The sequence below is a fragment of the Rhinichthys klamathensis genome, unplaced genomic scaffold, assembly GCF_029890125.1.
Source record: "Rhinichthys klamathensis goyatoka isolate OS25496 unplaced genomic scaffold, OSU_Roscu_1.1 h1tg000169l_1, whole genome shotgun sequence".
NCBI classification, from domain to species: domain Eukaryota; kingdom Metazoa; phylum Chordata; class Actinopteri; order Cypriniformes; family Leuciscidae; genus Rhinichthys; species Rhinichthys klamathensis.
This window is the reverse complement of record NW_026606700.1, coordinates 2,023,807-2,051,645: the sequence shown is the minus strand read 5'-3', so window position 1 is coordinate 2,051,645 and position 27,839 is coordinate 2,023,807. Positions and strand designations below refer to the sequence as shown.

The window sequence follows — 27,839 nt, the reverse complement described above, 5'->3', positions numbered from 1 at the left end:
TTAATTAAAAGAACAATAGATCGATTTTTAGATGGATAGATAGATAGGTTTGGTATCTTATTGTTCTCTCTCTCTCTCTCTCTCTCTCTCTCTCTCTCTCTTTCTCAGGTGGAGTTGAATTGGGGATCAACGCAAAAGGAGACAGACTGAAACAGTGGTTTGAGTGTCTAAAATACAAAGGAAAGAAAGTGGAATACTGGCACACACTGACACAACAAGGAGCCGCTAGCAGTGACTAACACAGACAAGGAGACAATTCCCCGATAAGTAATACAAAAACAATGAAGTAATAATGATAAATACATGCAATAATGCTCTGTCTGATGATGATGACATTCAATATTAATGCGTGAGAAAAAGCAAAATAATCTATTGTACAGCTAAGTATCACATTCTTTTGTGATGAGAAAGAAGCAAGTGTGATCACAAACCTGGATTGTGACGCACAAAGAATCGACCCCTTTTTCTGGTCTATACGTCACTTATGTGAAATCGTACTGTGTTGTGACTATGCCACAGGGGCTCATGCCATATTATAGTGTTATTGTTTATTACATGTAAAACGTGTAATAGCATCCTGGTGTTTGTTACAGTTGGTGGTGCCGTAATTTTGCACACTGTCAAAGCACAACACATCCAGCTGACTGTAAATGTCTATGTGTATCTATGTATTTACCTTTTGTGATTTGTTACGTATGAAAGTTTACAGTCTCTTCCAGCCCGCCAAAAACAAGATGCACAGGAAAAGCACAAGGGACCTTTAATGCAATGAAAGAAAATCTCTGGATTTAAACGATCACTCAAGAACTGCCGCCGCAGATCTAAACGACAGTCACCTCAACGATCTGCACAACGCGAATGTGTGTGCCTGTTGGTGCGTGTGTGTGTGTGTGTGTGTGTGTGTGTGTGTGTGTGTGTGTGTGTGTGTGTGTGTGTGTGAATGACCCCAGTCTATGTTTTTGTCTTTGTACGTAACTCTGTTGAATGTTTGTACAGTCTCCTACAAAAAAAGATTCGCTGATGCAGACTTTCTCGCTTTCTCTCCGGCGTCCTCTACTGGTTTAGAGGTCTAACTGCCAGGACAGTTCCAGTACGGAGAGTGAATCGCCGCTGGCAGGCCTCCTGCACAACTGCACACCCCATTAGGGGTTAAATGAGCAATCAAACAAAGCCTTTGATGGACAAAATACCTGTCGAAGGATGTCTACAAAAGAGTCAGAACACAAAAAGTTAAGCAATTAAAGGATACACTTGCTTTGTAGTCCATCAGCTCTGTGAAACGATGCACGTTTCTTGCCATTGCGTGGGAATTCGGCTGTAATTGTATCCCTGTGATTGCATTTATTAGCTATTAGATTCAAATCATTTGCCACCTACCTGAATCTACTTTTCATCTGGTCTTGACATTTAATTGCAGAACAACTTAATTCTGTCCTTCCATGGCTCTCTCCGCCATTCCTGACCTGGGGGTCTGCTTTTTTTTAACAAGCGGGTTATCAAATGAATGGCCTAAACGGTGTATAATTATCAAATGTTATTATAAGCAGCTGCATGCCAAGTGAATGTCACATATGCTTTGATGAACCACCAATCTGCAGTGCTTATGTTTGTCCTAATATCCATCATCGAGCCCATCTAAGGGTATTTGTTTTTGCTCAGTGCACTGGGACAATCTAGGCTACCTTTGATGAAACCGCATGGCATTTAGATAATGGACTGGCACCACCTGCCAGCCAAGATGGGACTCCAGGCGGAGCGTTAATGAACGAGGTCAAACTGAAGGACGATTATTCAAGTCACACTCACTTTTCCTCATCGACTGTCTGTGTGGAACTTGTGATGTGACTGCCATCGTGTGTCCGTCTCTGTAACTGCGTCTCAGAAATAAATTGGTGCAACAGTGGCTGTTGGAAATGAGAGCGAGTTGTGTGCGTTTGAGTCCTAGAACCTTACACCTTTCATTCATGCCATGGATTTCTTGTCATGTAATGGAAAATGTTCCAAATAGAGTGAACAGTATTAACCCACGAATGCATGATGTAAAGTACATCTTTAATGACAGAGATTCTGCATGCATTCTTATTCTATGCATAACATGATATTGTTACATTTGCATTTGTTTGTGATAAATGAATGAATGTACAACAGAAAGTTTCAGTATTTATTTTTTTGCGGCAGAACACTACTGTGATGTCTTTCTCTCTCTCTTTTTTTATGGATCAATAATTCTTCCCATGAAAAGAGGAATGGCAGCCTCATCGTCCCACAGCACCAGAATGAAGGGCTGTAAAGCCGAGAATGAAGAGGAGGAGCGAGAAAAAGAAATGCTTGTGGCTGCGGCGGCCTCCACTCCCTTCTCCGTGAGCGAGAGAGAAGCACTATGACGAACATCTGAGATGAATGATTCAGATTCACCCGGAAACATTCCGCACAAGTTAGGATTTAAGAAGAGATCTGACAAACCTGAGGAGAGGAGAGGTTAGGAGAATTCTGTCATGATTTACTCATCCTCATTTTTTTTTTCATGGAATACAAAATGAGAACTTTTATAGTAGGCTATACATGCTTCCTTTTTCCATACAATGACAGTTCATTGTTGTCAGGCTCCGCAAAGGACTACAAAGCACCATCAAATAATCATAAACCTATGATAAAAGTGGTCCATTTGATTCTTGCACTATTCCAAGTTATCTGAAGCCAGATCATAGCTTTACGTGAGCGATTTTTTTTTAGAAGATTTTCAGTGAATAACGACTTGTCAGGTCAAATTTTTGTCTTTTCCTCACACAAAGATATTCTGTAGTGCATAATTTTCTGATAATATTTTTGTTGTATGGAAAATAAAACTGTATATTTCTAAAAATGTCTCCTACTGAAAGGTTTGGAATGACATGAAGATGAGTAAGTAATGACCGAATTTTTACATTCTAGCTTGCCTCAGCATTTTAGAGTAAATAACGCGTCATTCTTACCCAGATTCCTCAGTAACTTCTCCAGTGGTGTGATCTCAGTCAGTTTAATTACAGGCAGTGTGACCTCAGCAGTTTGGATTGGCATTTTGTTCATCTTGGAAACCATTTCTTCAATAGTTTTGTAGTTTATATTGTTCTCCATCAATAAGAAGTCCTTTTCTGACGGTGTGGACGGGACCAGTATGTACAGGCTGTTTTTGCCTGTAAGAGGGAACTTTCCTACCTGGAGAAATAGTTCTGCACTGTATGTGTTTGTATTTGTACAAATACAGTGCATATGCTTGTTGTATATTTTCAGGAATATTATGTTTATATTAATATTATTTATTCTAAAAAAAATAATGATAAACATAAAATAATATTTAAATAATTATTTTTAATCCTTTGTTATTTAGATTTTTATTATTTGTTTATTCGTTTTAAAATTTAATTATATAATTTAAATTGTATTCTTAAATGTATTCATTTGTTTTTCATTTTTTATTTATCTGTAGGTGGCTGATGATTAAACTATACAAAGCAATATGGCGATTAGTGTAAAAACTGCCTTAACTAGCAGATATCATTCCAGCATACCACTCTAGTATCTAGTAAATATTGTTTCTTAAAATTTTCGGAGAAAATGTAATCACTGAAATATTGAGCTTCATGGGGCACTGATAAAGACTTCTCGATTAATCAATTTGACAGCACTAAGAAATATGACGTGGATCAAGCTGATCTTTTTTTAATAATATGGTGAATGCAAAGAATGTTATTATTTTGCATTATATACCAAACAAGGTAAATCTATAAAACAATGTGATTAAGTTCAGTATCATGTTAATAGTATCATGATCAAGTCAAAGGGTCATAAATAGCACCGTTTCCTGAGAATGACCCTTGTGCGTTCATTGCAATACTTACCTCAGCCTTTAAATTTTTGAAGTAACCCATTTGAAGGCTGTATTTGGAGCTGTAGAGAGTCGGGACATCTTTGGCCTGATCAGAAAATGTAGTGAACTTATCCGGTTTGTTTGTGGACTCAAATACTGTCTTCCATTTACCTGTAAAGCACAAAGAAACACTAACAGTCTCATAAAAAATAAATAGGTAAAGTATTCAGAAGCTGGAATAGTGTCACTTTACTCACCATTAAAGTAGACGGCATTTAACAGAACAAACGAAGTGGAGGGATCCACCTCTGTAATTAACTCGGTGATTTTCTTGTTTGTCTTATCTGCTACCCATTCATTGATGAGCTTCACGTTTAGATCGCTGTCATTGGTCAGCTTCTGTGGCATGGCATCATAGAACTCCAGTGATTGGTTGATAAAAGCTTCTCCCAACTGTTGCTCTATATGGAAATAAAACTTTTCAGGGCTATGGACATGACAATCATGCAGCTATGCTATGACTTCCTGCAATATTATATTAGGCAGTATCAAAATGAAGTCCAGAATAAGTGATTCTGATTTAACTACTGCATTGCTGTTATTGAAGCATCACCCTAGAAGACCCTTGCGAAAAAGAAGTTCACTTACTTGTAATTTAAAGTAGGCTATATTTGGTACCACTATTTTCCAGTTTCCTTGTTACATGTTACATGTAGTAATGACTATAAATTAAGCATAATTACATGCAACTAACCCTAATCCTAAACCTATTCTACTTTAAAGTACACGTATTTTGATGTTGACTAAAGCACATTTGATTTTATTATTTGATATGCATTACATTTCGAATGTATTAAATTGTAACTTCATGATAACAAATGTAATTACAATAATATTTAAATACAAATTAAAGTATATTTTTGTTAACCATAAATTAATAGTTTAAGTGCAGTGTAGCATGTTTCAAAGACAATAGAATTATGTAAAATTGAAAGATTTCCTACTTAGTGGGTCAACAAAACTCTTAAGTTTAACTAATTGCATTTAATATAAATATAAACTATAATACTACATATTGTATATTTTCATTGTACAATCATTCATCGTCGCACTTAAGAATATTCTTTTAAAGTATATTATTTCCGCAATAAGTACACTCTTTAAAAGTATGCTAAAGTATACTTTTTCACAAGGAGAGTGCTTATCTTAGCCTATCAGTATGTCCTGTGTCTACCTGGGGTATAAAATATGGCAGAGGCCATTCCCAGCGTGTCCTTCATCACTTGTTTCAGATTCTTTATTTCAGAATGCAAGCAGGAGAATTTTGGAGGAAGCTTGAGAGCATCTTCCAACTGTTTCCTGGTCTCACCTCGAGCACCTTGCAAAGAGGGCAAGAGAAAGAAGAGGCTCAGCAGGTCAACAAATTACAATGTGTAGCCTTTTGTTGACTATAAAGTTCATTCTTACCCAAAAGCAAGTTATAAAGAGCTGCAGCAATGCTGACTGGGGAGAAGATCAAGTTGGTTTTGGGTTTTGAACCTTTAAGATTGCTGTACACAGAGGTGGCGAATTCTCTGAGTGATTCCTGCACAATTGCCCTCCCTGATCTGCTGTTTGGATCCAAACAGGCCTCCCATGGGTCGGTGTGGCCAAGGCAGCGGGGTGGAGGAGGGGCTAAAAATTAAATGGTGGGAGAAGGTTACCTTGATGAGAAAAATATGTGATTTCATTCCAAAAGGATGTGATTTAAGATGTAAAAATACCGTCTATGTGAATTCCAACCTAAACGCTCTGCTCTGAAACTCATATTGTATGCATGCAATCAATATGAGTTTATAAACATAAATTATAAACAGATATTCTTATATAACATCTATTTTAACTCATTATACATTTTAACTAAATAACTAATTTTTAACTCCTAAATGGTAAGAATAATATTAAAGCACACAAGAATAAACTTGTTTTTCTTACATTTTACTTAATTTATAAATAAAATTCATTTTAAAATTAAACACTTTTATAAATGTTCTTAAATATTTTCTTTATTCCTAAATAAAATCTAAGAATAATGTTACAACAGAATTTATACACACATTTTATTTTATTTTTAAAAGTTACTTTTTTAAAAAAACATTTTGTTACATGTAAGAATATTAAAACTGATATAATTTATAAATGAAATTGATTTTAAAATGTATTTATTTTATTTCAAATAAATTGCAAAAATATTATTTAAACAGACAGAATTTATAAATATTTTTTAAATAAGTGTCTAAACGGAGTACCTTGCACTTCCAGCTCCACCAACAGCGTATGAGATGATTCTGTTATGACACACTGGTACATCCCAGCGTCTTCCTCTCTGGCCTGACTAATTTTAATCGCCCAGTCCTGTTCATCAGACCTGTTGTTCCAGAAAACCCTCTGAAGTGTCAGGTCTCTCTCTTCTTGCCTGTCTGTTTCTTTGACAGGCTTGAGAAGCACGACCACACCTTCTTTCTCTCGTTTCCAGACAACAGGGGGTGATTTTGTTTCTCTGGAAGAGAGAAATCCGTTAACCTGGCATGGAAGCGTGACATCATTCATAGCTTCTACTTTGATGACCTGCCATTCCTGAAAAGGTGGGGGTTCTGAGAAGAAGAAAAAAAGAGTTTAGTTTATTAATTGACTTCTGAGATAAAAAAAAATCATCAATGAGATGATGTTTGACAAGCTCACTTCACTGTTAAGAAAACCTCTAACCTTCCACACGTATCGTGAATGTTCTGCTTAACCTCACACGACCCTCTCCTTTATAGCCTTCCTGCACACACTTGTACTGTCCGCTGTCAGAGGTATTTATGCTTCTGAAGTTCAAGATGTTACTCTTCTCCTCCAGTATGTGCTGCTGCTGTGTCTGATTAGACGTGACGCTCCAGGTGTATGTAGAGTCAACCAGTGTAGGGGCTTTGTCAGGAAGACAAGGAAGGGAAATACTGGAGTTTAGCGGGACAGTGATGTCGCAGGTAGACAGGGAAAGCTGAAGAAAGGGCAGATTGTAAAAGCACCATTATACAGTATCATAAAAGGGGCCCATATGTTAACTTTTGTGATATATGTTGTCCGAAGCCAATTAAGAACAGTCTGACATTTTTATCACTAAATAAAGTCAAGCTAGTTTGTAAAAACTTGAGGGTGAGTAAATGACAAGATTAAGTTTATTTTATTTCAAAGGGGATATAGAATTCAGAAACTCTTGTTAGCGACACCGGTGGCCGTTAAGTGAACTGCAGCCAGCAACTTACAGCTCGTGCTCGCACTCGTGCACATGTGAAGATACTAACTGCGATGTTATTTTTCGTTCTTCACTTAGAAGTAAAAAGAAGTTGTAAATACCTTTGCAGCGATAAACCTCACGACGCCGTCCACGCTGCTGAGAGCTCTCGCAATAACAAAATAATCACAACAAAATGACAGCGTGGAGAAAGCGGCATTTAAGAATTCATCTAATCAAAGCGATGTGTGGATATGTTTGCACCAGCTCTGCAATTTACTCACTGCCATCATGTCGACAGATGAGGTAATTAAAATTACACTATTATAGTTTGACAATAAAGTATAGGTTTTTAGACTAATCTGTATAGATTTTGCTGTTAGTGCTTTTTCTTTGCATGACACATTGGCGTTACAGTCTTTCGGCATTATCCTCAACATTAAGCATTCGTTTCTCGTTAGAATGGAAGAGACCCTCTCGGAAGCGCGCGTAAACTTAACATATTGATTTCCCCGGCAAAAACGTCCCGAATCCTTCACAATTCACATAAAAATGAGTCTTCACAGGCTTTTATAGACAACATAGGATGCCGGGGAAGGTCTCATTTTTTAAGTTTCGTTACTTGCTTTTCACATTGGCAATAAAAAAGCGTTACATGAAAAGTCTTCGCACCGCGGGAACTGGGAATGATTTTAGTTAAGCCCTTTGGGGGGACTAAAAATAGCTCCTACTTCAGAGCACAATAGGAATTACCAGTGACGTGTATTGGCCGAAAAATGCAGTAGCACCTCATTGCAGTACACGAGATCCAGGGGGCGGAGTTGGATCCACATCTAAGGGGTGGAGATGGGTAGGATTAGAGGTGGGGTTAGGGATCAGGGGGCGGAGATGGGTAGGATTAGAGGTGGGGTTAGGGATCTGGGGGCGGAGATGGGTAGGATTAGAGGTGGGGTTAGGGATCTGGGGGCGGAGATGGGTAGGATTAGAGGTGGGATTAGGGATCAGGGGGTGGAGATGGGTAGGATTAGAGGTGGGGTTAGAGCCCGTTCTCATCCCAAGGCGTAATATACTGACTCTTTTGCCAAAGCGTCTATATCCAACGCACATGGCACCCTTTAGCGTCATATGAGACGCAGATATATGGCGCCTCCTAGTGGTCTAACCCTAACACTACCCCAGACCTAAACCTACCCAAAACCGAAGCGTGTTATATTGACGCTAAAGGGTGCCATATGCGTTGGATATAGACGCTTTGGCAAAAGAGTCAATATATTACGCTTTGGGATGAGAATGCGTTGGGGTTAGGGATCAGGGGGTGGAGATGGGTAGGATTAGAGGTGGGGTTAGGGATCAGGGGGCGGAGATGGGTAGGATTAGAGGTGGGGTTAGGGATCAGGAGTTGGAGATGGGTAGGATTAGAGGTGGGGTTAGGGTTAGGGGGCGGAGATGGGTAGGATTAGGGGTGGGGTTAGGGATCAGGGGGAGGAGATGGGTAGGATTAGAGGTGGGGTTAGGGATCAGGGGGTGGAGATGGGTAGGATTAGAGGTGGGGTTTGGGATCAGGGGGAGGAGATGGGTAGGATTAGAGGTGGGGTTAGGGATCAGGGGGAGGAGATGGGTAGGATTAGAGGTGGGGTTAGGGATCAGGGGGTGGAGATTGGTAGGATTAGAGGTGGGGTTAGGGAGCGGAGATGGGTAGGATTAGGGGTGGGGTTAGGGATCAGGGGGCGGAGATGGGTAGGATTAGAGGTGGGGTTAGGGAGCGGAGATGGGTAGGATTAGAGGTGGGGTTAGGGATCAGGGGGTGGAGATTGGTAGGATTAGAGGTGGGGTTAGGGATCAGGGGGCGGAGATGGGTGGGGTTAGGGATCAGGGGGCGGAGATGGGTGGGGTTAGGGATCAGGGGGCGGAGATGGGTGGGGTTAGGGATCAGGGGGCGGAGATGGGTAGGTTTAGGTATATGTAAGATGGGAGGAGTTGGATCTGGATCCAACTCCTCCCCCTGGATTTCGTGTTCTGCAGTGAGGACCATCTCGAAAAATGCAAAACATCGGCACCCACCATTTTTAAAAAGCCATAAACATCGTTTATAGCCTATGTACTCCAAGAACATGGATGGTCCGACGCCAAAGTCCAACTACCTCTCAACCTTTACTGAGGAAATCCAATGTGACTTTGAAGGGACCAACCGAAACATGATTATATTTCTGCTCTGCTAGAAACATTGGGCATCAACAGATCGTAAAATGAACACGGAGAATGGGAGCGCTGTGTGCTGAGGCTCTGCCGCTCTGCACCTTCAAAATAAAAGTCCCACACAACAACCAGAGCGGCAGGACGTAGCCTAGTGTCACTTCAGAGTTCACACTGGTGGTGCAAATGCAACCAAGAAAACTGCCCTAGGGGAAAATTTAGTTCTCATGGGACCGCCCTAGTTTCTATAACCGAGTTCCTACACTCTGTGCCCCTTTCAAGTAACGAAAATGTTTCTCATGTTTTTAGTTTTAATTAACTACTATAAAAACCCTGGTCGGAAGAAGCACGTGGACAAGGCTAGATCTGAAATAGATTGCGATGGGTCATCCCGTGTGCTATCTTTGCTACGTTACGCAACGAGAATCTCGATTCTCGATTCATCCGATATCATATTATGATGGGATGCAGTGAGCAGCTCCCGCCCGGTATAGACCAAGCGACCAACAACCGATTAGTTAAATATTAAAAATAGTCACTTGATTAATCACAATTTTTTTAAAAAAAAATATGGAAACGTTCAATTGTTCTACTAAAAAAAATACTGAGTAAAAGTCCTCATCTTAGTCATTTACTTACACCTGCACAGAGCAACAGGAGGATGCGGTACATAGTGTTGGATTCTGTCCTGGAGAGAAAAGAAAACCAATTCCGCGTTATTACAAGTTATAGACACACACATTTAATGTTCACCAGGCCTACATGTTTCTCAGAAACATTCACAATATCTCTGAATAACCTTACAAGTAAGAACAGAGCATGGCCAAACAGTTTTTATTCATAATAAATGTACAATATATATATATATATATATATATATTAGTAATTGCTAATATAAATGTATTGTAAGAAAGGGAAAATAAATATAAAGCAAATTTCTTTGTAAGCAAAAAAGAAAAACAACTTACGCAGATATACTTTCAAATGGAAGAAGCTTCAAGCCCATGAAATGTCTGTCTGTTTGGCGGATCTGTCTAGTCCGCTTGCTGTTTTCTTCCCACTGACAATTGATAAATCATTACACAGATGTTTGCTAACATGTTGATTCTGTATTTACATAGATCTCGGATCAAAATCTGACTGATTTACGGAAAATCACGTGTCCAAAGTCTCTTTAACAGATAAAAAAAATAAAAGTGGGCCATGTTAGTTTTAAACTGCTAATGTAGAACAGTCAGTTGTTCATTGCATTAGTTCTAAACAATCAAATCCGAAAACACCATGATATTGTTGTTTGCGCAGAGCACTGTAAATATATTTTCTATACAGGATAAATTTATGTGACTTTCTTAGCTTTTTCTCATTTAACTGCATTTTTTAGTCTCGGAATGTTTTTTGGCCTATAAAAGGACCTTGAGAGGTCATTTCTCCTTTTTATTTGCTCACAAGGTTAAGAATTTTCAGTCAGTTTTGTCTAATTACATGCTTTGACTTTTCCTGTGGAGCTGGGAGGTTACATATGAATAGATTGTTCAAATGCTAATTAATTTAAATGTTTCAGACAAATGTTTTCAGATAAAAATCTGCTATTTATATCCCTGCACCTGTGTCTGAAAAGTTTTCTCAAAGTCATGAACATTTTTATTACTTTTCTTGCGGTTTCTTTCTTCAAAATACCATTTCACCAATGCTAATGATTATGAAATGCATTTCTGATAGAAATGTTGTCAACAAAAATAGGCAATGTTGCCTGGTCATTTTTTTCCAGAGCTAAAAGGGCATGTTTATCCTGACCACAGTGGCCCGGAGATTTGGTCCGTCTCCAGAACGGGAGAGTGAGCGCTGTTATCAGACTCTGACGCAGAAGGGAAAATTGAGTATTGTGATGCGAATGTATTTCTTATCTAAGACTGAAGCAGCTGTAAGTTTGTTTCAGCGTTATAAAACCATCTCCACCTCGCACATCTGAAAATAAAAAATGTGACGCTGATATCGCAAAAATGGTCAAGGCCTGGGAAACACACTTGTTGAAATACTACTCTGATGGTTACAGGGTTCAGCCTCTTCCTGACAAATCAAGAGTGACATGTACATGACATATTTATTTTAAAGTAGGCTAATACTTTTATTCAGCAAGGATGCATTCAATTGATCAAAGCGGTTAATGCTAAAACTCAAATAAATGCTTTTTTTTCATCAAAGAATCATGGAAAAAAAATATATGGCGGTTTCCACAAAGAAATTAGGCAGCACAACTGTTTCCAACATTGATACTAAGAAATGTTTTGTGAGCATCAATTCATCATATTAGAATGATTTCTGAATGATCAAAATCTGAAACATGCTGAAAATTCAGCTATGCCATCACAGGATAAATTACGCTTTAAAATAGACCAATGTTAGCAATAGAAAATAGTTATTTTAAAATGTAATAATAGGTCACAATATTGCTGCTTTCACTATATTATTAATCAATGCAGCCTTGGTGAACATAAGAGACTTCTATTAAACGCATTATATATATCTTACCAACCTCAAAGGGACCAGTTCAGCTCCAGAAGACTGGTAGATCCCCTGAAGTAATCAGTGCTGACGATTTTAAAGACACAAATGATGTCAGAGCTCTTAGATTATGAAAATCTCTTTGATATGCAAATAAGAAACAACTTCATTGATAAACTAAACAGACGGCATGCCACTGTAACTTGATGATAACTTATACATACATATTAAATGTAGTGTTATGCATTTAGCAGATGATGTGTGCAAATAGAGAGAGAGAGTGTGTGTGTGTGTGTGTGTGTGTGTGTGTGTGTGTGTGTGTGTGTGTGTGTGTGTGTGTGTGTGTGTGTGTGTGTGTGTGTGTGTGTGTGTGTGTGTGTGTGTGTGTGTGTGTGTGTGTGTGTGTGTGTCTTAAAAGGCTGCAGATTTGTCACCTGTGAAACTCCAGATAAACTCGAGCACCCCTCTTATCACTGCTCAAGGGCAGAGGAAGTGCGTTTTCAGCTGGACAAACCTCATAAAACGATACATGACTAACTTTTAATCTCTGCAGTGTTACATTAATTGAGTTACTCTCTTTAATGTATTTACATGCATCATCTCCTGTGCGCATGAAAAATCTGGGAGTAATTCCAGTACTTTTTTTATTCTGCTCTGTAATATTATGATGCTTTTTAATTTAAACATGTCTATTTTATCTCCTTTTTTTTGTAGGTTAACAAACGATAGATGCTAAAACTGTCACTGACAGCAACTTTATACAACTAGTTATACATTTAAAAAAAATTGTAAATAATTTTTTTTTAACAAAATAATAAAATATGAACATTTCAAGTATCTATTTGATGACTTTGTAAAAGCTGATTTTAGTATTTCTCTTAAATCATTAGGTGTGATCGACTTGAAGTGGTGCTGCACAGATCAGTCGGTTCAAAAGGCAATTAGAGAGAAGACAGCTCTGTTTGCTTTCGAATCTCTCCCGCAGTACTTTTATGCCATATCGGTCTGCACAGCGCCACTTCAAGTCGAACACCTCTAATGATGTGCCCGAAGCCGAATACTATGTTTAGAAAATGATGCATTCTACGAAACCCCTAAAGGGACATGGTGATGGAAAAAAATATGAGATGAGGAAAAAATATATATTTCAATCCTTTTGCATTCTCTCACAATTATAGATGGGTAATTATATTATATTTGCAGGCATCAGGGAGCTGCCATCAATATTCAGGGTATTACAATCGCTTTTGAATGCTAGCTCGCTTTTTACTTTATTATTCATGCAAGGCCAGTAGTTGGCGATGTCACTTTGTAAAGAAAAACTATGCGTCTATTGACTGAACACATAATACGCATGCGCATGACGTCACCGTTTTCACAAATTCATGTTTTTTGTAGTTTACACAGACAGTAACGGTATCATTTTCAAAAAATTCAAAAAAATTCAAAAAGGTTCATTTTCAGGCCCTAGAACGCCATTGTCGTGTAAATGGCCAAAGTGCATATAAAGTTTTACTTTTTGAAACTTTAGGTGTCATCTAACCGCCCCCCTAGACTTGCTCTAAACACGTTATTCTTAGACTTAAGAAAGAAAGTGTTATAAAACAAAAATATATATTTTTTAATATAAATATTCTAATTAATTACAGTTGGCACATATATTTCTTATACTAAAAGATTGCAAATTTATTGTAGACTGGGAGTAAAAACACTCACAGTTCCCTTCATATTAATTAAACATGTAATACCACCAAAAACCCAAATGCAATATTAAGTGTTTTAAGCCAAAGACTTTAGATATACAAAGACGGTGCACTCAAATTACTATGAATGGGAGAAAGTGCAATAGTGGAATAAGTCCCACTTTCTAAATAAAAGAGCCAATTGCCATTTGGTTAAGTCATCACGTCATGCAGATGCCTTGAGAAGCTCTGGTTGCTACTAGAACAGAAAGCGCTTAGCGCATGCACATGTGCAGTGGCTGGTCCATCCAGAAAAGTGCAGTTTTTGTCATGAATTGAGCTTTTAAAACAAAATTTATGAGACAGTTGTTGTCAGATTTCATTAGTGATTTCAAATATAAAATTTAATTCAAAGAAGATGGTCGCCGAGTGAAATGACTTGCCTTAAAGGGACTTTGTTTAAACATCTCTCTCTCTCTTTTTTTTTTTTGCCCTGTCCTTGTTCCTCTTGCTTGTTTAACTCTCTTATTGTTGCTGTGTGCTGCTCTCCTGCAATGTCAAAAATGCTTTGCTGACTGCACTCTTACTAAAGACCTTTGTGAAGAACATCCAAGTCATAACACCAAACTGCACCAATGCGTACCAAAAAGAAACGTATTACATGTTTAGAGAGTGATAACACACCAAGGCTGAGATGATATTATTTATTCACCATAATGTTCTTTCCTTAGAGGTCATTGGGACGATATCTAATAATCCAGAAAAACCTTAGAAACACAGCTTTCAGGATTCTACAGTTCTGTCTAAGATCTGGGGCCTCATTTATAAAGTGCTGCATAGAAACTTATGATCATTTCTCAAATGTGCGTACATGTGATTCAGAGAACAAAGGTACGCACAAAAAACATGCATACGCCTCTCTTCCAGAAGTGAAATTTATAAATCGCAAAAAAAGATCTGGAAATTGTGCACAGCTGAATGTTTTCAGTTCTCCACCTTGTAAACGCTGCCTTATTAACATCAACAACGTCATTAACATAAATCACCAGTCTACATTTTTTACAGTACATCAAACACTGTTTTTATGAATATGAACGTTGGCGTGGATTTTAGCGTGCGCACACTTTAAGATCAAATCTGTGCGTACACACGTTTTATAAATGAGGTTTAAACTGAAGCTGATTTGAGTATGTTGGGAAATGATGGCCATTATAAAATATTGCCATAAAACGAAAAGCATGTTGTTCTCACAATTTTTTTTAATTAAAGTTTCTTTCCAAATCTGCTTTCATTTGGATATTTCACAAGTATTAGAAAAACCTAAGCATACAGTAATATACAGACCATAAATAAAACATAAAAAAAAACATTTAAGAAAATATATTCACTGATATCAGTAATCTTTCATAAAAACACGTCACATTTACATTCAAAATGACTTAAGCCATCAGTGTTCCCATATTGAGTCTTTAAGAGTAGCATACAAACTCTTTCAACTTGCCTCAACTTGCTTTGAACTCATTTACCCAAAACCAGAAGTCAATGCTAGGAGGGAAGCTGAAAACAAAATGAAAAATACAATTCATCTCGTATTCGACAAATGTGAAACTAGTACAAGCCATGTTCAGACACACACACACACACACACACACACCCCACTCTTCACTTTCATGGCATCTTGCCTTCTAGTTCTCTTAAACAGTCCTCAGTTTATACTTCTGCAAGGACGGAAAAGTCTTTCTTAGAAAAGGAAGATGATTCATAGAGTCCACGCAGATCCCAAAAAGAGCCATGACTATCGGATGTGGGGGATAAATGTTGGTCTTGATGTCATTCTCTCAGTGGCAGGATGTTGGTGTGTTGAAGGGGCTCGGTTGAGTGTGTTGGTGTTTAGTAATACTGAATCTCTGTTGTTCCACCGGTAGAGCGTCTGCTCTCTGAGTCTATGAGACGCAGCTTCCTCATCTCTCCTCATCCCTGCAAGCTTCTGGTATCGCCGCTGAAACAACAGCCAAAACTGATCTTCCTGCAACAAACAAAAAGGAATTGTGTATAATTTTCATGGAATTTGCTGGGTTTCAAAGTTGCAAGGTTTCACTTGCTGAAACAATCGGCAATATTAATAGATGTGACTTTCTTTCTTCCATACAACACAATTCTTGAGCGCAATCAAAATAAATGAGGACTGGTTATCAAACTCCAGTCCAGAATAATAATAATTTTAAAAATGACTATAAGGTCGTGATCAAGTCGTGATGATCACCCTCAATCGAACTTTACTGATGGGCTTCAGTTAACATGAACAATTTAAATGACACTGTAATTTAATGGGCAAGAGTGACCACTGAGTATATATTTTTTTTTTAAATGTGTCCTTTTCACAAAGGAATTCAAATGGGCTAGTGAGTAAAAGACAAGTTTCATTTTTCAACTCTTCCTCTAAGCCAGAAGTCTTCAACACTGGTCCTGCAGAGTTTAGTTCCATCCTCATTCAAACGCCTGATGCAGCAAATCAAGGTCTTCAGGATCGCTTGAAGGTGAGCGTTGGTTGGAAATAAACTTCAGGTAGGCGAGTCTTCAGTCTTCTATAAGCTTGGAGAAGAGGTCTTCAACCCTGCTCCTGAAGACTGTCTGCTCATTTTTTTCCCAACCTGCTTCAGCACACCTGCCTGTGTATTTTCAAGAAGTTAAATAGGATCTATGTCTGTCTGTAGAGTTGAAGTCTCACCAAAGTCTGCTGCAGGGATGCAGGGACGTCACGGCGCACCCTCTTGGGTTTGGCACAGTACGACTCCAAATGCTGGAGGTCACATCCCCGCACGCAACACTGCTCGACGATCCCTTTCCCACGAGAGCGAGGACCGCCGCTACGAGCTGCTCCGGGTTTGCCTAACCACCAACAGACACAAAGGTTTTAATGCCAGTCATGTTTATAAGAGTTAGTTGTAACTGTTAAAATGGGGTGAACACATACACTACCAATCAATTGCTTGGGGTCAGTACTTTTCTTTTGAAAGAAATGAATTCTTTTACTCCGCAAGTACCCATTAAATTAATGACAGTAAAGACTTTTATTTGAAAGTTTCTATATCAAATCAATTCTCATTTATTTGATTGAACTTTCATTTACAATTAGGAGTGAAAAGTCATTGACAAATGATAGCAATTTTTGTGAAATTATTGAAATACGAGTCACTGAGACCGTGTCATAATGTTCTTTTTGAGAAAAGGAGTGAATGAGAACGAGAAACGTATCAAGGTGGCCTTGGATATGGAACAGGGTGAAAGGGCCTCAGTTAGTAGAAATAAAAAATGTTGATATCAACAACCGCAGATCAAGAGTACATGTGGGTGTGGTAAATTGTATTGTCATTAATGGAGTGTTTTATATCAATAACTATAACTTCAGGCCACCCACAACAGAAGACAGTTACTGCTTGCTATTGGTCGTTAGGGTGATTTGCATCTACACCATAATGATAAGGGCTTGACTTGATACCACTGTCTGTATCTTCAGGGCAAGGCCACTTTTAATACACTGATATTCATTGGTATGAATATGATATGGTGTTGTGAGTGAGATTAAAGGTTTAGAGACATGCAAGTTACTTCTATATCACTGTGTCCAAACCAAACGGTTTGTCCTTTGACCCACATGATCAGCACACACACATCTTTGAAAACAGTAGTTTCTGCAGTATCCAAATACAGGACATCAGAAATATAAGATGAAGATTGTAGGTGACTCTGACCTCTGTAAAAGCCACGGTCTCCACACACAAACTCTAGATCAGCGACTAGTTCCCGTCCACAGCGTGCTTTGGCCGCTTCGCCAGCGTCTGGCAGAATCAGGACGCAGTACAGGGAGTAGAGGACGCACACACTTCGCCAGCTGGGCACCTGCTTCAACAGAAACAACAAACTCTCAGCCAGCTGCATCTTATCAGAGAGATGCACTCCTTTTTGTCAAAGCAATGAATACAAGTCGTGACGCATGACGTTCTGAATACATTTTGTTTTTTAAATCATACTGAAGTGAGAGCATGTACGAAAAGTCACACTGGCAGTGCCCTGAAAGTTATAACTGCCCATGAAGAACCTTTAATATTCATGGAAAGGGTCCCTTTAAGAACTGTTCACTGAAAGGTTCTTTGGGGAACCAAAAGTGGTTCTTCTATGGCATCGCTTTGAAGCCCCTCTTTTGGAACCTTTCTGTTTAAGAGCGTAGAAGAACCAATTTGGGTTCCCCAAAGAACCTTTCAGTCAACATTTTAATAGTCTATTGAACCCTTTTCCACTATTAAGAACTACTTGTGCAATGGTTCCGTGGATGTTAAAGGTTCTTAATGCAACCACTGATACCAATTTACTTTTAAGTGTACACAAAAATCTGTTGACTCAGAAAATGACTTTGCAAAAGTATTAACCGTCTTGACCTTTTGATACGATGACATGCATTACAGATCTATATTTTCCTACAACCCACACGACAAAGCAACGTCATAATAGCTCCCTGACATGCAAACCTGCATTGGAGGCAGTAATTGTTGGTCACAAAAAGGTAATTTGAGTCATCTATGCAAACTAGTCATTTAGCGCAAAAAAAAAAGAGGAAAGTTGTTTTGACCAGCTTTTATGGATTCTTACCATCAGTGGAGTCTAAACAGCTCGAAACAAAAAAGCAGCATGATGTGGTCTTTCCCCCCTAAATTCTACATCCAGATAACATGCAATAGGTGTAATGTCTTTAATTTGAAAGCCTGATCCTGGTGCATCCCGTTGTAATGTTTCTAGGTAAGTGCGTGAAGAGTCTCACCTTCAGCATGAATCCTCTTAGAATCTGAAGGCGTCTGGCATGACAGGCTGGAAGTCCGTCTGATGGCATGTCTATTTTTGAATGGTTTGGTCTCTAAAGAGCTACTGACGTTCTTACTCCGGTGTGCTCTTATAGGAGGACCAGGAGGGGACGGGCCAACGGCACACACCCTACCCTTCCTTCTACACACAGACGACACATAATCGCAAAGCTTGTCTTTTGCTGAAGACGCATGAAACTACAAAAGAAATCTGACAGATAAACAACAGAAAATCAAAATCGACGTTTCTATCTGAACATTTATAGCTAAGTAATGTAAGAGGGATGTGGCGCATGAATTTATCTGACAGATATTGTCCCTTTAGAGATCCTTTATTATGTGCATATATAACTTTGAAGTGTCATCATTATCTTATAGAACGCCGGTTTAGAGATTCCCTGCAGTATGACATTGAAATCCATCTCAAGAGTGACGACAACAGAGAAAGAAGTTATCGCAAGTATATCTCAGCATGAAGCCGGTTAAGTGATTTTCGAGTGTGTGGGCTTCAACTGAAATGATAAAACAAAGGAATGCATTCACAGTCAATCACAGAGTACACACTTAAAGATAAAATAGAGACAAAACGTTATGTTACCAGTCAGATGTGTGGGTACAATAATAGCCAATTCTTAGTTTGACACAAAACCTTTTTTATTTCAACCAATGAACCGAGTGACATTTTAATTTTAGCTGCACATTTATTTATTGCACAAAAACATGTCTGGCGATTTTTTTACACTATTATTTTATTTAAATGACAATATTTATATAAATATATTAATGAACTTTCTCAACCAAAGTTTGAGACATTTCTTCTGCTGCTCAAATTAAATTATGTACGAGGAATTTCGACACCGCTTGAACAGACATCTTAAGAAAAGTCTGATCCTCTAAATCTGATCCGTCAGCTTTGAGTTAAAGATGCTGAGGGCGGCTTCCTTCTGCCTCAGCCGAGCTCGTAGGTTGTTGATTCTCTCCTCCTGGGCCAACTGTTCAAAGTCAAAAGCAAGACAGCTCTCAGCTCTGGGGAGCAATGCTAAACGCTCATGGTCATCCTCGTGCGCCTCTCTTTCTCCAGCTGCTGCTTCAGGCTGCTCGGAGACGCTAGCCGATGCGTGGATGATCTGGGACTGCTGGAGGATATTGGGCTCCTGACTGGACTCCAGATCCTCAGGTTTGGGTGGGCTAATTGCTGACCTGGACTCAGAGGTTTCCTGTTAATTCAAAGGCAAAGTTCATTAATAATCATCAATCAGATTTCAAACAACACCAATGACCTAATCACTTTTAAAATAATGTTTTTTAAGATTTAAAGGTACTGTAAGGGATTTCAGTTATTTTGCCAGTCACCAAGCGATCAAGGTTTAGCTGGTTAGCATGGTCTAGTTAGTCCCTGCTGGTAGATGTCATAACTACACCATTCTGAGTCTTTCTCCATTGACAGCCATTCAAAAGTAACCATGTATTCTAGAGAACTTTTAAAAATCGTCTTTCTGGCTTAAGTAATTGGCTCAAAAACAAGAAATGCTACCAGGGGGTGCCAACAAATAGCCAGGTAAAATGATTGACAGGCAGGCAGTGAACATTTGTTTTTCAATTAGCCCAAAAAGTTTTTCAGGACATATTTTAGTCCTCACGAAATTTTCTGCATGGCATTCAAAAACATTTACAGCACCTTTAATCATGTCAAATTATCATGCCCATCTTCAAGACTTTACACAGAGTAAAATAAAAGACTGAAGCTTGACCTTTTGACACTCTTTGCCCGTACAGCATTGCTCAGGCATTTCTTCAGAGACTTTGTGCAATTTTGGTGAAATGTGCAAGTTAATGTCAAGATCTGTGGCTGGAGCCTGACCATCCTGAGTCTGTGGATTGGAAAGAGACATGCAACAATCAGAAATCAAATAAAAGACTTTATCAAAGGCATAAAGCAAATAATACTCAATATAAAAAGTGAAGAGAATCACTAAAAAAAAAAAAATTCTGAACCTTTATAGCTAAGTAATGTAAAAGGGATGTTGAATAGATATTGATATTTTCCCTTTAGAGATCCTTCATAATGTAAAAGCATATTCAGCTTTAAATTGTCATTTTATTATATAACGCTGCTTTCAAGATTCCTTGCAGCATGAAATTGAAATCATCTTAAGAGTGATGACAACGGAGAAAGGGGTTATAACAAGTATATTTCAGCAAGAAGACGGTTAAGTGATTTTGGAGTGCCATATTTTTAAATATTTTTTTCTTTGAGTATCAATGAACACTTATAATTGTATAGGTTTGTTTTACTTTGAATATCAATAAACTGGTTTATTTTAACTATCTACAGTTAATCTAAATAGGTTTTAATTTAAAAATACCTCATCTGAGAATTTCATTCCCTGTTTATTTATATAGCGTTTAATACAATATAAATACATTTCAAAGCAGCTTCACATAATTAAAGATGAAAATAACAGTGCAAATATTGTAAAATTCATCACTTCTGAAACAAATTCAATTTCAGCTGTAAAGCAACTCTACAGAAGACAATCCGGCTTAATTTAGTTCAATGTTGCTTTAAATCAGTTCAATAACTGAATAATGTTAGAGTTCATCAATTATAAAACAAGTTAAATTCAGCTGTAAAGCAACTCTAGAGAAGTGTCTCAAGTCAGTCTGGTGTTGATTCAGTTCAATAACAGTGTCGATGTTGCAAAGTTAGTGTTGTTACTCAATTCAGTTCAAATTTTGGTCTCATCCGATAGTGTAAGTGCAGTCCAATATTACTGAATATGAGTTGTGAAATGTCCCACCTTGTTCTGCTGTGATCTGGGTGAAGGGTCCAGGAGCAGTTGTGCCTGACAACTAGGTGGAGTGTTTATCTGCTGTTGTTGACTGGGAGAAACCGGACACACACCTGAAGCTGTTGAGGGAGAGTTTTGCAGTCTCACTCGCCTGTAGCGTGACTTTCTCACTGACAGGAAGATCTGGCCGTTAAACACGATGATGGCATTTCTCTGAACCGAATCCCTGATGCTGGGAAATGAGGCCGCTTCAGTCTCCAGCCCTGAAAACTGTATTTTGGGCTTATGTGTTTTTAAAATTGTTCTTAGGACCTTAAAGGCAGTGATGCTGGAACTCACAACAGGCAGCAAAAACTGGCCTGGAGTTATTTTGGTGACCGGCGTCCTCTGGCCCTGTGGAAGTGTTTCTCTGCTGTCCTTGCCCACAGCCACTTCTTTTTCCCGCAGCTCAACCGGACAGATCCACGTCACTGTCTGCGGCATCTGTTTCTCTGATTCATGCTGAGACAGAGCGACACGGATCTTCCTGGCCGTGGAGCTGGACAGGGACTGCACGGGGATGTTTTTGACACATGTTCCTTTGGGAATGTAAACAACAATGTTCTCCATGCAGGACATGCTGAATCACGGAAGAGTTTGAACCTGTGGGACTGGTTGAATAAAGCATTCATATTACTGCAGTCTCCTGAGCTTTTATAAACGCCTCTGCATTTTATTATTACTAAACAACTAAATTGCCTAGTCAACATACAGAGGTGGTAAACTTAAGTGCTAAGGTCTTTAGTTTAAGTTCAATAAAATAGATTTTAAAGAAAAGTTTACCATTGTTACTACTTACTAGCTTCATCCAACAGCCTAGCTACTTGTTTTTGTTACTAACTACTACAATTAAAGGGGCTATATATAGGAATTTTCATATATCAATGCCATTGTGTGAACAGCTTCTAACAAACCTTAAAAAAACTAGACCTTCCCCGACTTCCTATATTTTCTATGAAAGAATGTTGAGTTGACTGATTATTATGTAAAGGACTCGGTACGGTTTTGCCGGGAAAATGTAAAGGATGTGACGTATATATGCCCAGGGGAGGGGCAGCATATTTTCGGACAAAATCCGAGAATGCCATTTTTGGCTGATAATTTTTGGCGGCCGCAATTTCAGTGCATCCCTACTAACAGTTTATCGCTGCAAAGGTATTTCCAACTTCTATTTACCCCTAAAGCCGGGGACACACTTAACGACAAGCTAAAACATTCGAAGACTGAACTGAACACACTTACAGACTGTTTCCAACGACTGCAGCAGATTTTAAACACCGACTGTGAACACCAACTGAACGCAACTGTCTCTGACTCGGCACATTTGGGCATGATCAGTCTTAAATATCAAATTACATTCATAATCTGGATCACGTTCACTCCTCTTGTATGTTACGTGTGCACGAGTGCGAGCACGAGCAGTAAGTTTAACGGCTGCAGTTCGCTTAACGGCCACCGGTGTCGCCAATAATAATGGTTTCCTAATTCTACATATAGCTCCTTTAAACAATAAACAAAATGACAGACTGTAAAAGACAATCACTTTTAAAATAATGCTGTATAAACTTCTGAATGTATTTTGTCGGAAATTATCGTTAACATTGTGAATTTTGTGGATTTGTCATTAGGAAGGACCATAGTCAAACGTAAACAGGAAACGTTTAACGTTACCAAATCAAACTAAAAACAAAAGTTGTCATATACCTAAAATTGGTCACTTCAATCGCGGCAAAAGCGGCACAGTCATGTCTCCACAGCAAAGCTCACAAATAGAATTCATACGTTTTGTTTTTCAATTAAATAAACCTGTTATCGAACATCTGCATGCACCCCTCTCTCGCTCTGCACTCAGCGGGGACTTCCAGAGAAAACTTCCGGAGTTTGGTCTTCAGTGTCAAAATAAAAGTCATTGTTAGATAAAAGTTGAATGTAATTCGATATAGAAGCGGACAAAAAGTAAACCAGCTGGTAAAGTTTAAAATGATTTGTTAATTTAAAATATAAATCTTGTCATCTACCCCTTTACTCACTGTTTGAATCATTGTAAATAACTATATTAGCGTCCACACCAATGCACGCTGCTGTTATGTTGTCTGGCGCTTTAAATGCTCGAGCTCGGGTGGATTCTGATTGATTGTAAGTGTTCATCATTCATCAGCTGGAAAATATAATACAAACAGAAATGTAAAACAGGCAATATTACATTTTTAAAAAGCAAAAATTGTAGAATAGTTTTAATCTATTTACTATTTTTTAACAGAGACATATTGCAAAAATTAGTTTTCATGTTTGCTTTAAATTGCAGTTGCAATTAGCTTTTAATTAAAATCTGATGGATGGGACATTAAATAACTTCAAATACTAAACCAATCTCTGGCAGAGTATGTGCACTGTTCTAAGAAAGAACTGGAATGGCCTAATGCAGTGAGATGCATAAATACATTTATGGTAAATGCAAATATTTAGTTAATTGGTATGCAAGTATAAAAGAGGGATTGGGATTAAAGGGTTCCACATGATCTGATTTGGTAACAAATATTTGATTTTGTGTTTGAACGCCTTTTCCGATAAACACCATATTTTGGACACACAGAGCCCTGTTCAAACAGTTGAAAGTACTATTGACACTGACAGTATAATTTATATTTCCCATCAAGTCTTTCCCTGTATGTTTCTCAAATACGGTATTTCTTTTCCAACCTTATTTGTCTTTTGTTTGTCCTTTAAGGGTTTGCTGATCTGCTTCACTGACATAATACACCATACTGTAGCCTGTATACTACAGTGTGAACGACTTTACAACCATCATCTTTGTGTACTGGAGATCTTTGATAAATGGAAGTCTATTTTCTTAAAAACAGTGGAATATGTGTTTTCAGGAATGGGTGAGATGCTCTTTAAAGACAACACAATGCTCTTGCACCATTGCCTGTCATTTCCAGGAAGTATTGTAAGATTTTCCTCCAATGGTTCGATTTTATTTTATTTATGCTGCTGATATATGTTCTTTAATTTCATTTCCTTTTTTTCAATTGGACATACACATCACACTTTAACACAGAAAACAGAGAGAGGGCCACATGTGGAACCAATGAGAACATAGACACGGATTTTAACAACAGCAAACAAACAAACAAATACACATACATACAGACTTACGTCATACATACAAACATAGTTATATAAAGCTAAACGATGAAGTATCATAACTGGAGTATAGCAACTGTAGTATTAATTGTCGTAGTTTTAGCAGAAATGTAACCACTATAATAATTGGAACAATAATGTTATTAATTAAAAGGCGAAAGGAGTTATTTATCCCCAAATAAACGTTTTTTTCTTCTTCCCATTTGTACACATTCTATAGGCTCACAGTCTTTTTAAAATCTTTAGTCAGAGTCCAATCCTACATACACGTAGATCCGCCTCGTCATTTTGGGTACTTGTTCAAGTGCAACATACTGTATGAGAACATAATCGGTGACTTTCATGCGGAGCGGGATTGTCTTTGGGTCACACAAGATACTGTAAAGAACCACTGAAACAATCTGAAGCAGTGAATCTGTGATAGTGATAGGAACAAAGATTAGGTACAGAAACATCCTAACTGTTTCTCTGCCACACCAGTCCATCTGGCTGGCAGTCTCGACTCGCCGACCTCTGACCTTCCTTCAGAGGCATGTCTCCAAGCTGTGCAGAGGGCTCGCGGGGCAGGGGGAAACGTGCGGCGCCCCGTTGTCGCTCGAGCCCAGGTAGACACGGCTCTCGGTGGCGTTGTTGTTGTAGTTGAGGGTGACCGGTAGACTCTGCTGCCGCAGCGGGCGGGACGGGTAGCGGGATCGCGGGGGCCTCTGGGGCTGAGAGTTAGGGACGGGGTGACGAAGCGCCACACGCACATGGTTATGGTTGGAGCGTTCCGATTCGTCGTCCACGTCCGTCTCGTCGATCAGGGGGATGTTGTGGACCGAGTCCGTGATGATGAACTCCGGGTGCGCCTGGAAGTCGTGAATGGAGTTCCGCGACTCCGGCCGCTCGATGCCGTCATACAGGGAGCTACGGAAAGCTTTCACCACCCGGATCTATACGTCAAGGGTACGGGGTAGGAGATGTCAAAGGGAAGAAAATGAAGGGATCGAAAGGGACAGAGAGGTGGAGAGAAGTTTAGTCCCCCTTTTGCACTACTCGCACACTTTCAGCTAGCTGACCTGCGAGAGCTGAAAGTTTCACATCCAATAAGGCCTTTGGTGCAGTGGCCCTTTGAAAAGAAACAAAACTCCACAGCCATTCTATAGGCCTCTATAGAATGATGCCCCAAAACACAATTGAAATCCAAGTTGTAATTACAAGAGGAAAAAGAAATCTCAAGATACAGTCAAGCTAACACAAGACAGCAAACACAAATCGTTCCAATACCATACATATTGAGAATATGGTCTGTCAAAGCAGCCTTAGCCCCCTGTCTGTTTTTAATACGTGGATCTAATGAATGACACACCAATTTCAGCTTCTTCTTTTTTTTTTATGATAATGATCAAAAAGTTAGATTTCTTTTCTCTAACCTCTGATATAAGACATGTCGAATTAGTGAGCAAAAAAAAATTACTAAATAAAATAATACAAGACATGTTTGTCTGCGAAATTCAAAAGTAGAATTACAACTTTCACTGTTGCCAGTTCAATACCAGGTGATTATAATTCATGGAACACTAAGAACAACAAAAAACACATGCGAACAAACGACAGTAAACACACACAAAAAAAAAAAAAATTTTGAAGTCACACGTCACCATGTAGTACAAACACACACAGAAAACACATTTAGAACATAAAAAGTGAGGTTTACACTACACGGCTGTGCACAGAATGCACAAACACAAAAACAACATATACAGGAAATAAAGACATGCGTATTCACATACTGTTGGTGTTGACAAACTCTGTAATACAGATTGAACATTCTTGAAAAAACAGATTGCATTAGTGTCTGTAAGCATTATTTATTGTTCTGACATCAGTTTTCTATTCGTTACATTTATAGGGTATATTTGTAAGTCTTTTTTTAAATCCACTTTCAATAATCAATGGAGAAAAAAACATAAAGCAAGGTATCTTTGATTATATTAGCTCAGTCTAATATGAGGACATTTAGAAGTTCTTGATTGCCTTGTTGTTTTAGAAAAAAAAAGTAAAACCAAACTCTCTATGCCCTCAAAAGTATGAACACATTAAATGGGACTTGTCTCCCATGCAACCATGCACAATAATTCAAGTTTCCTCTTCCCGTTCATGCATGGCATGCAAGTACACATTCAATAGGAAAAGAAAGAAAAAAATCAGTAAAAACATTGATCAAATTGTTCCATATTCCTTTTTCTGACGTCCTCGTTCTTGTAATGTGTGATTCTACAGCAGCCGTGGTAAAAATGCATCTTCTTGAAAAGAAACCATTCGTGTGTGTGTGTGTGTGTGACCATGCATGTTGGACCGTCACATTCATCAGACAGGATTTTTTCCCCCGCTCTCCGCATTCTACATGCATAGCCAAACCACGCTTGGGAATGACCACAAAGCAATGTGACTGACAGAGGGAGGGGACTTCACAACATGGACACAACAGCACTTCTGCAGCTTTGTTTTTCCAAAGAGCCATTTGTTTTGTGGTTTATGCTTAATTTAAAGCCGTTTTCTTTGCTACGCAGCAATGACAGTGTAAACTTTCGAGTATAAGGCCCAGAATTCATAATGGCATAATGGTTATGATATCAAAGAGGAAAAAAAAAAAAAAAAAACATTAAAAATTAACTGCAGTGAGGATTCGGCTAGTCTTTTGTAATTCAGGCACTGGATGGAAAAACAGAAAAGGAATTGTGTTTGAAAAGCTCCAAACACATCGCATCAGAACTCCTCATGACAGACGGCAGGAGAAGGGAGGTGAAACACAGACGTTTGCTGGATGGAGGTCTAATCCTACGGCACAAAGTCATTTTCTTTTGTTGTGGCGTGACGGCCAAACAAAAGCTTTTGAGAAGCAGCCCTCTTTTGCAACATCCCCAAAGAATGTCTACATTATTTTGTGAAACTAGAACTAGTGAAACTAGAACTATACAAATATTGAATGAAAGTCATTTAGCTGGATCTTTCCCTTCTCTGTTGGATTTAAGCTAGATAACAACAAGACGATGAAAGAAGTCAAACACGAAAAAAGAACAACGGAAAAGAAACATTGGACAGGACTGACAGGACAGGATAAGACACTAAAAAAAAAAAACAATGTTAAAAAAAAAGGACAAAATTGAAAGTGTACTCATACTTTCATTTTTAAAAGTTCATAAATAAAAGCAACTGAAGATTAACATCGAAGGGGAAGTGATAATGCAACCGAGGGGGTCCCAGCTGGGCTAATGCTTGCTGGTCTCTTTAAAGGGATTTGGAAATGCTAAGATGAAGCCGTTTTCTTTAGATCGCTTCTGGTACCTGGAGGGCAATGTTGATGTTATACTTGCTGCATTAAACCCTCATAAACAGATCGCAGTCTGTGAGAGTGACTTTCAAGAAGATTGTGTCCGAAACTAGCTGTTTTGTGGCAATAAATCATAGCAGCAGAGAGTAAGAAAGATTTTCTAATGTGTAGAAAATCAAGCAGCAACAATAGCAGGACATTTTCATTAGATG

At 38.6% G+C, this 27,839-nt stretch overlaps 5 protein-coding genes across 15 annotated transcripts in view; 1 reads left to right on the top strand and 4 right to left on the bottom strand.

The window, feature by feature from the left end:
- doc2d (double C2-like domains, delta) overlaps nucleotides 1-899 on the top strand; it is a 90,885-nt gene extending 89,986 nt beyond the window's left edge. Inside the window, exon 11 of one of the 2 annotated variants that reach the window (XM_056259669.1) lies at nucleotides 109-899. In XM_056259669.1, coding sequence (XP_056115644.1) covers nucleotides 109-239 — 131 coding nt within the window. In that variant the 3' untranslated portion in view covers nucleotides 240-899. The remainder of the gene's footprint in view (nucleotides 1-108) is intronic. The other variant, XM_056259670.1, reaches the window with a different exon arrangement.
- Nucleotides 900-2,033: 1,134 nt separating this feature from the next.
- On the bottom strand, nucleotides 2,034-10,335 carry serping1 (serpin peptidase inhibitor, clade G (C1 inhibitor), member 1). 2 transcript variants are annotated; one of them, XM_056259667.1, is made up of 10 exons: nucleotides 10,265-10,335; nucleotides 9,936-9,984; nucleotides 6,593-6,869; nucleotides 6,136-6,480; nucleotides 5,315-5,521; nucleotides 5,082-5,225; nucleotides 4,105-4,308; nucleotides 3,879-4,018; nucleotides 2,973-3,195; nucleotides 2,034-2,463 (listed from the first exon to the last, which is right to left on the bottom strand). In XM_056259667.1, exons 1-10 carry the CDS (start codon nucleotides 10,300-10,302, stop codon nucleotides 2,213-2,215), a joined length of 1,878 nt encoding a protein of 625 aa, XP_056115642.1. In that variant the 5' UTR covers nucleotides 10,303-10,335; the 3' UTR covers nucleotides 2,034-2,212. The 2 variants fall into 2 exon arrangements, with proteins under 2 accessions (XP_056115642.1, XP_056115643.1); XM_056259668.1 differs by having other exon boundaries at nucleotides 2,034-2,454.
- Nucleotides 10,336-14,465: 4,130 nt separating this feature from the next.
- On the bottom strand, nucleotides 14,466-18,474 carry igf3 (insulin-like growth factor 3). Of its 2 annotated transcripts, none has more exons than XM_056259665.1 (4): nucleotides 18,297-18,474; nucleotides 17,233-17,383; nucleotides 16,209-16,369; nucleotides 14,466-15,506 (listed from the first exon to the last, which is right to left on the bottom strand). In XM_056259665.1, the coding sequence occupies exons 1-4, from the start codon at nucleotides 18,363-18,365 to the stop codon at nucleotides 15,276-15,278; spliced, it is 612 nt and encodes a 203-aa protein (XP_056115640.1). In that variant the 5' UTR covers nucleotides 18,366-18,474; the 3' UTR covers nucleotides 14,466-15,275. The 2 variants fall into 2 exon arrangements, with proteins under 2 accessions (XP_056115640.1, XP_056115641.1); XM_056259666.1 differs by having other exon boundaries at nucleotides 17,233-17,380; nucleotides 18,297-18,469.
- si:dkeyp-110g5.4 (uncharacterized protein LOC561637 homolog) lies at nucleotides 18,381-23,064 on the bottom strand. Of its 3 annotated transcripts, none has more exons than XM_056259663.1 (4): nucleotides 22,974-23,064; nucleotides 21,138-21,778; nucleotides 20,088-20,207; nucleotides 18,381-19,553 (listed from the first exon to the last, which is right to left on the bottom strand). In XM_056259663.1, exons 2-4 carry the CDS (start codon nucleotides 21,744-21,746, stop codon nucleotides 19,230-19,232), a joined length of 1,053 nt encoding a protein of 350 aa, XP_056115638.1. In that variant the 5' UTR covers nucleotides 21,747-21,778; nucleotides 22,974-23,064; the 3' UTR covers nucleotides 18,381-19,229. The 3 variants fall into 3 exon arrangements, with proteins under 3 accessions (XP_056115638.1, XP_056115636.1, XP_056115639.1); XM_056259661.1 differs by lacking the exon at nucleotides 22,974-23,064 and adding an exon at nucleotides 22,872-22,967; XM_056259664.1 differs by lacking the exon at nucleotides 22,974-23,064 and adding an exon at nucleotides 22,872-22,954 and having other exon boundaries at nucleotides 21,138-21,706.
- Nucleotides 23,065-24,244: 1,180 nt separating this feature from the next.
- atp2b3a (ATPase plasma membrane Ca2+ transporting 3a) overlaps nucleotides 24,245-27,839 on the bottom strand; it is a 29,634-nt gene continuing 26,039 nt past the window's right edge. For 4 of the 6 annotated variants that reach the window (XM_056259654.1, XM_056259656.1, XM_056259655.1 and 1 more), the window contains one exon: nucleotides 24,245-25,246. In XM_056259654.1, coding sequence (XP_056115629.1) covers nucleotides 24,839-25,246 — 408 coding nt within the window. In that variant the 3' untranslated portion in view covers nucleotides 24,245-24,838. The remainder of the gene's footprint in view (nucleotides 25,247-27,839) is intronic. The other 2 variants (XM_056259658.1, XM_056259659.1) reach the window with 1 other exon arrangement.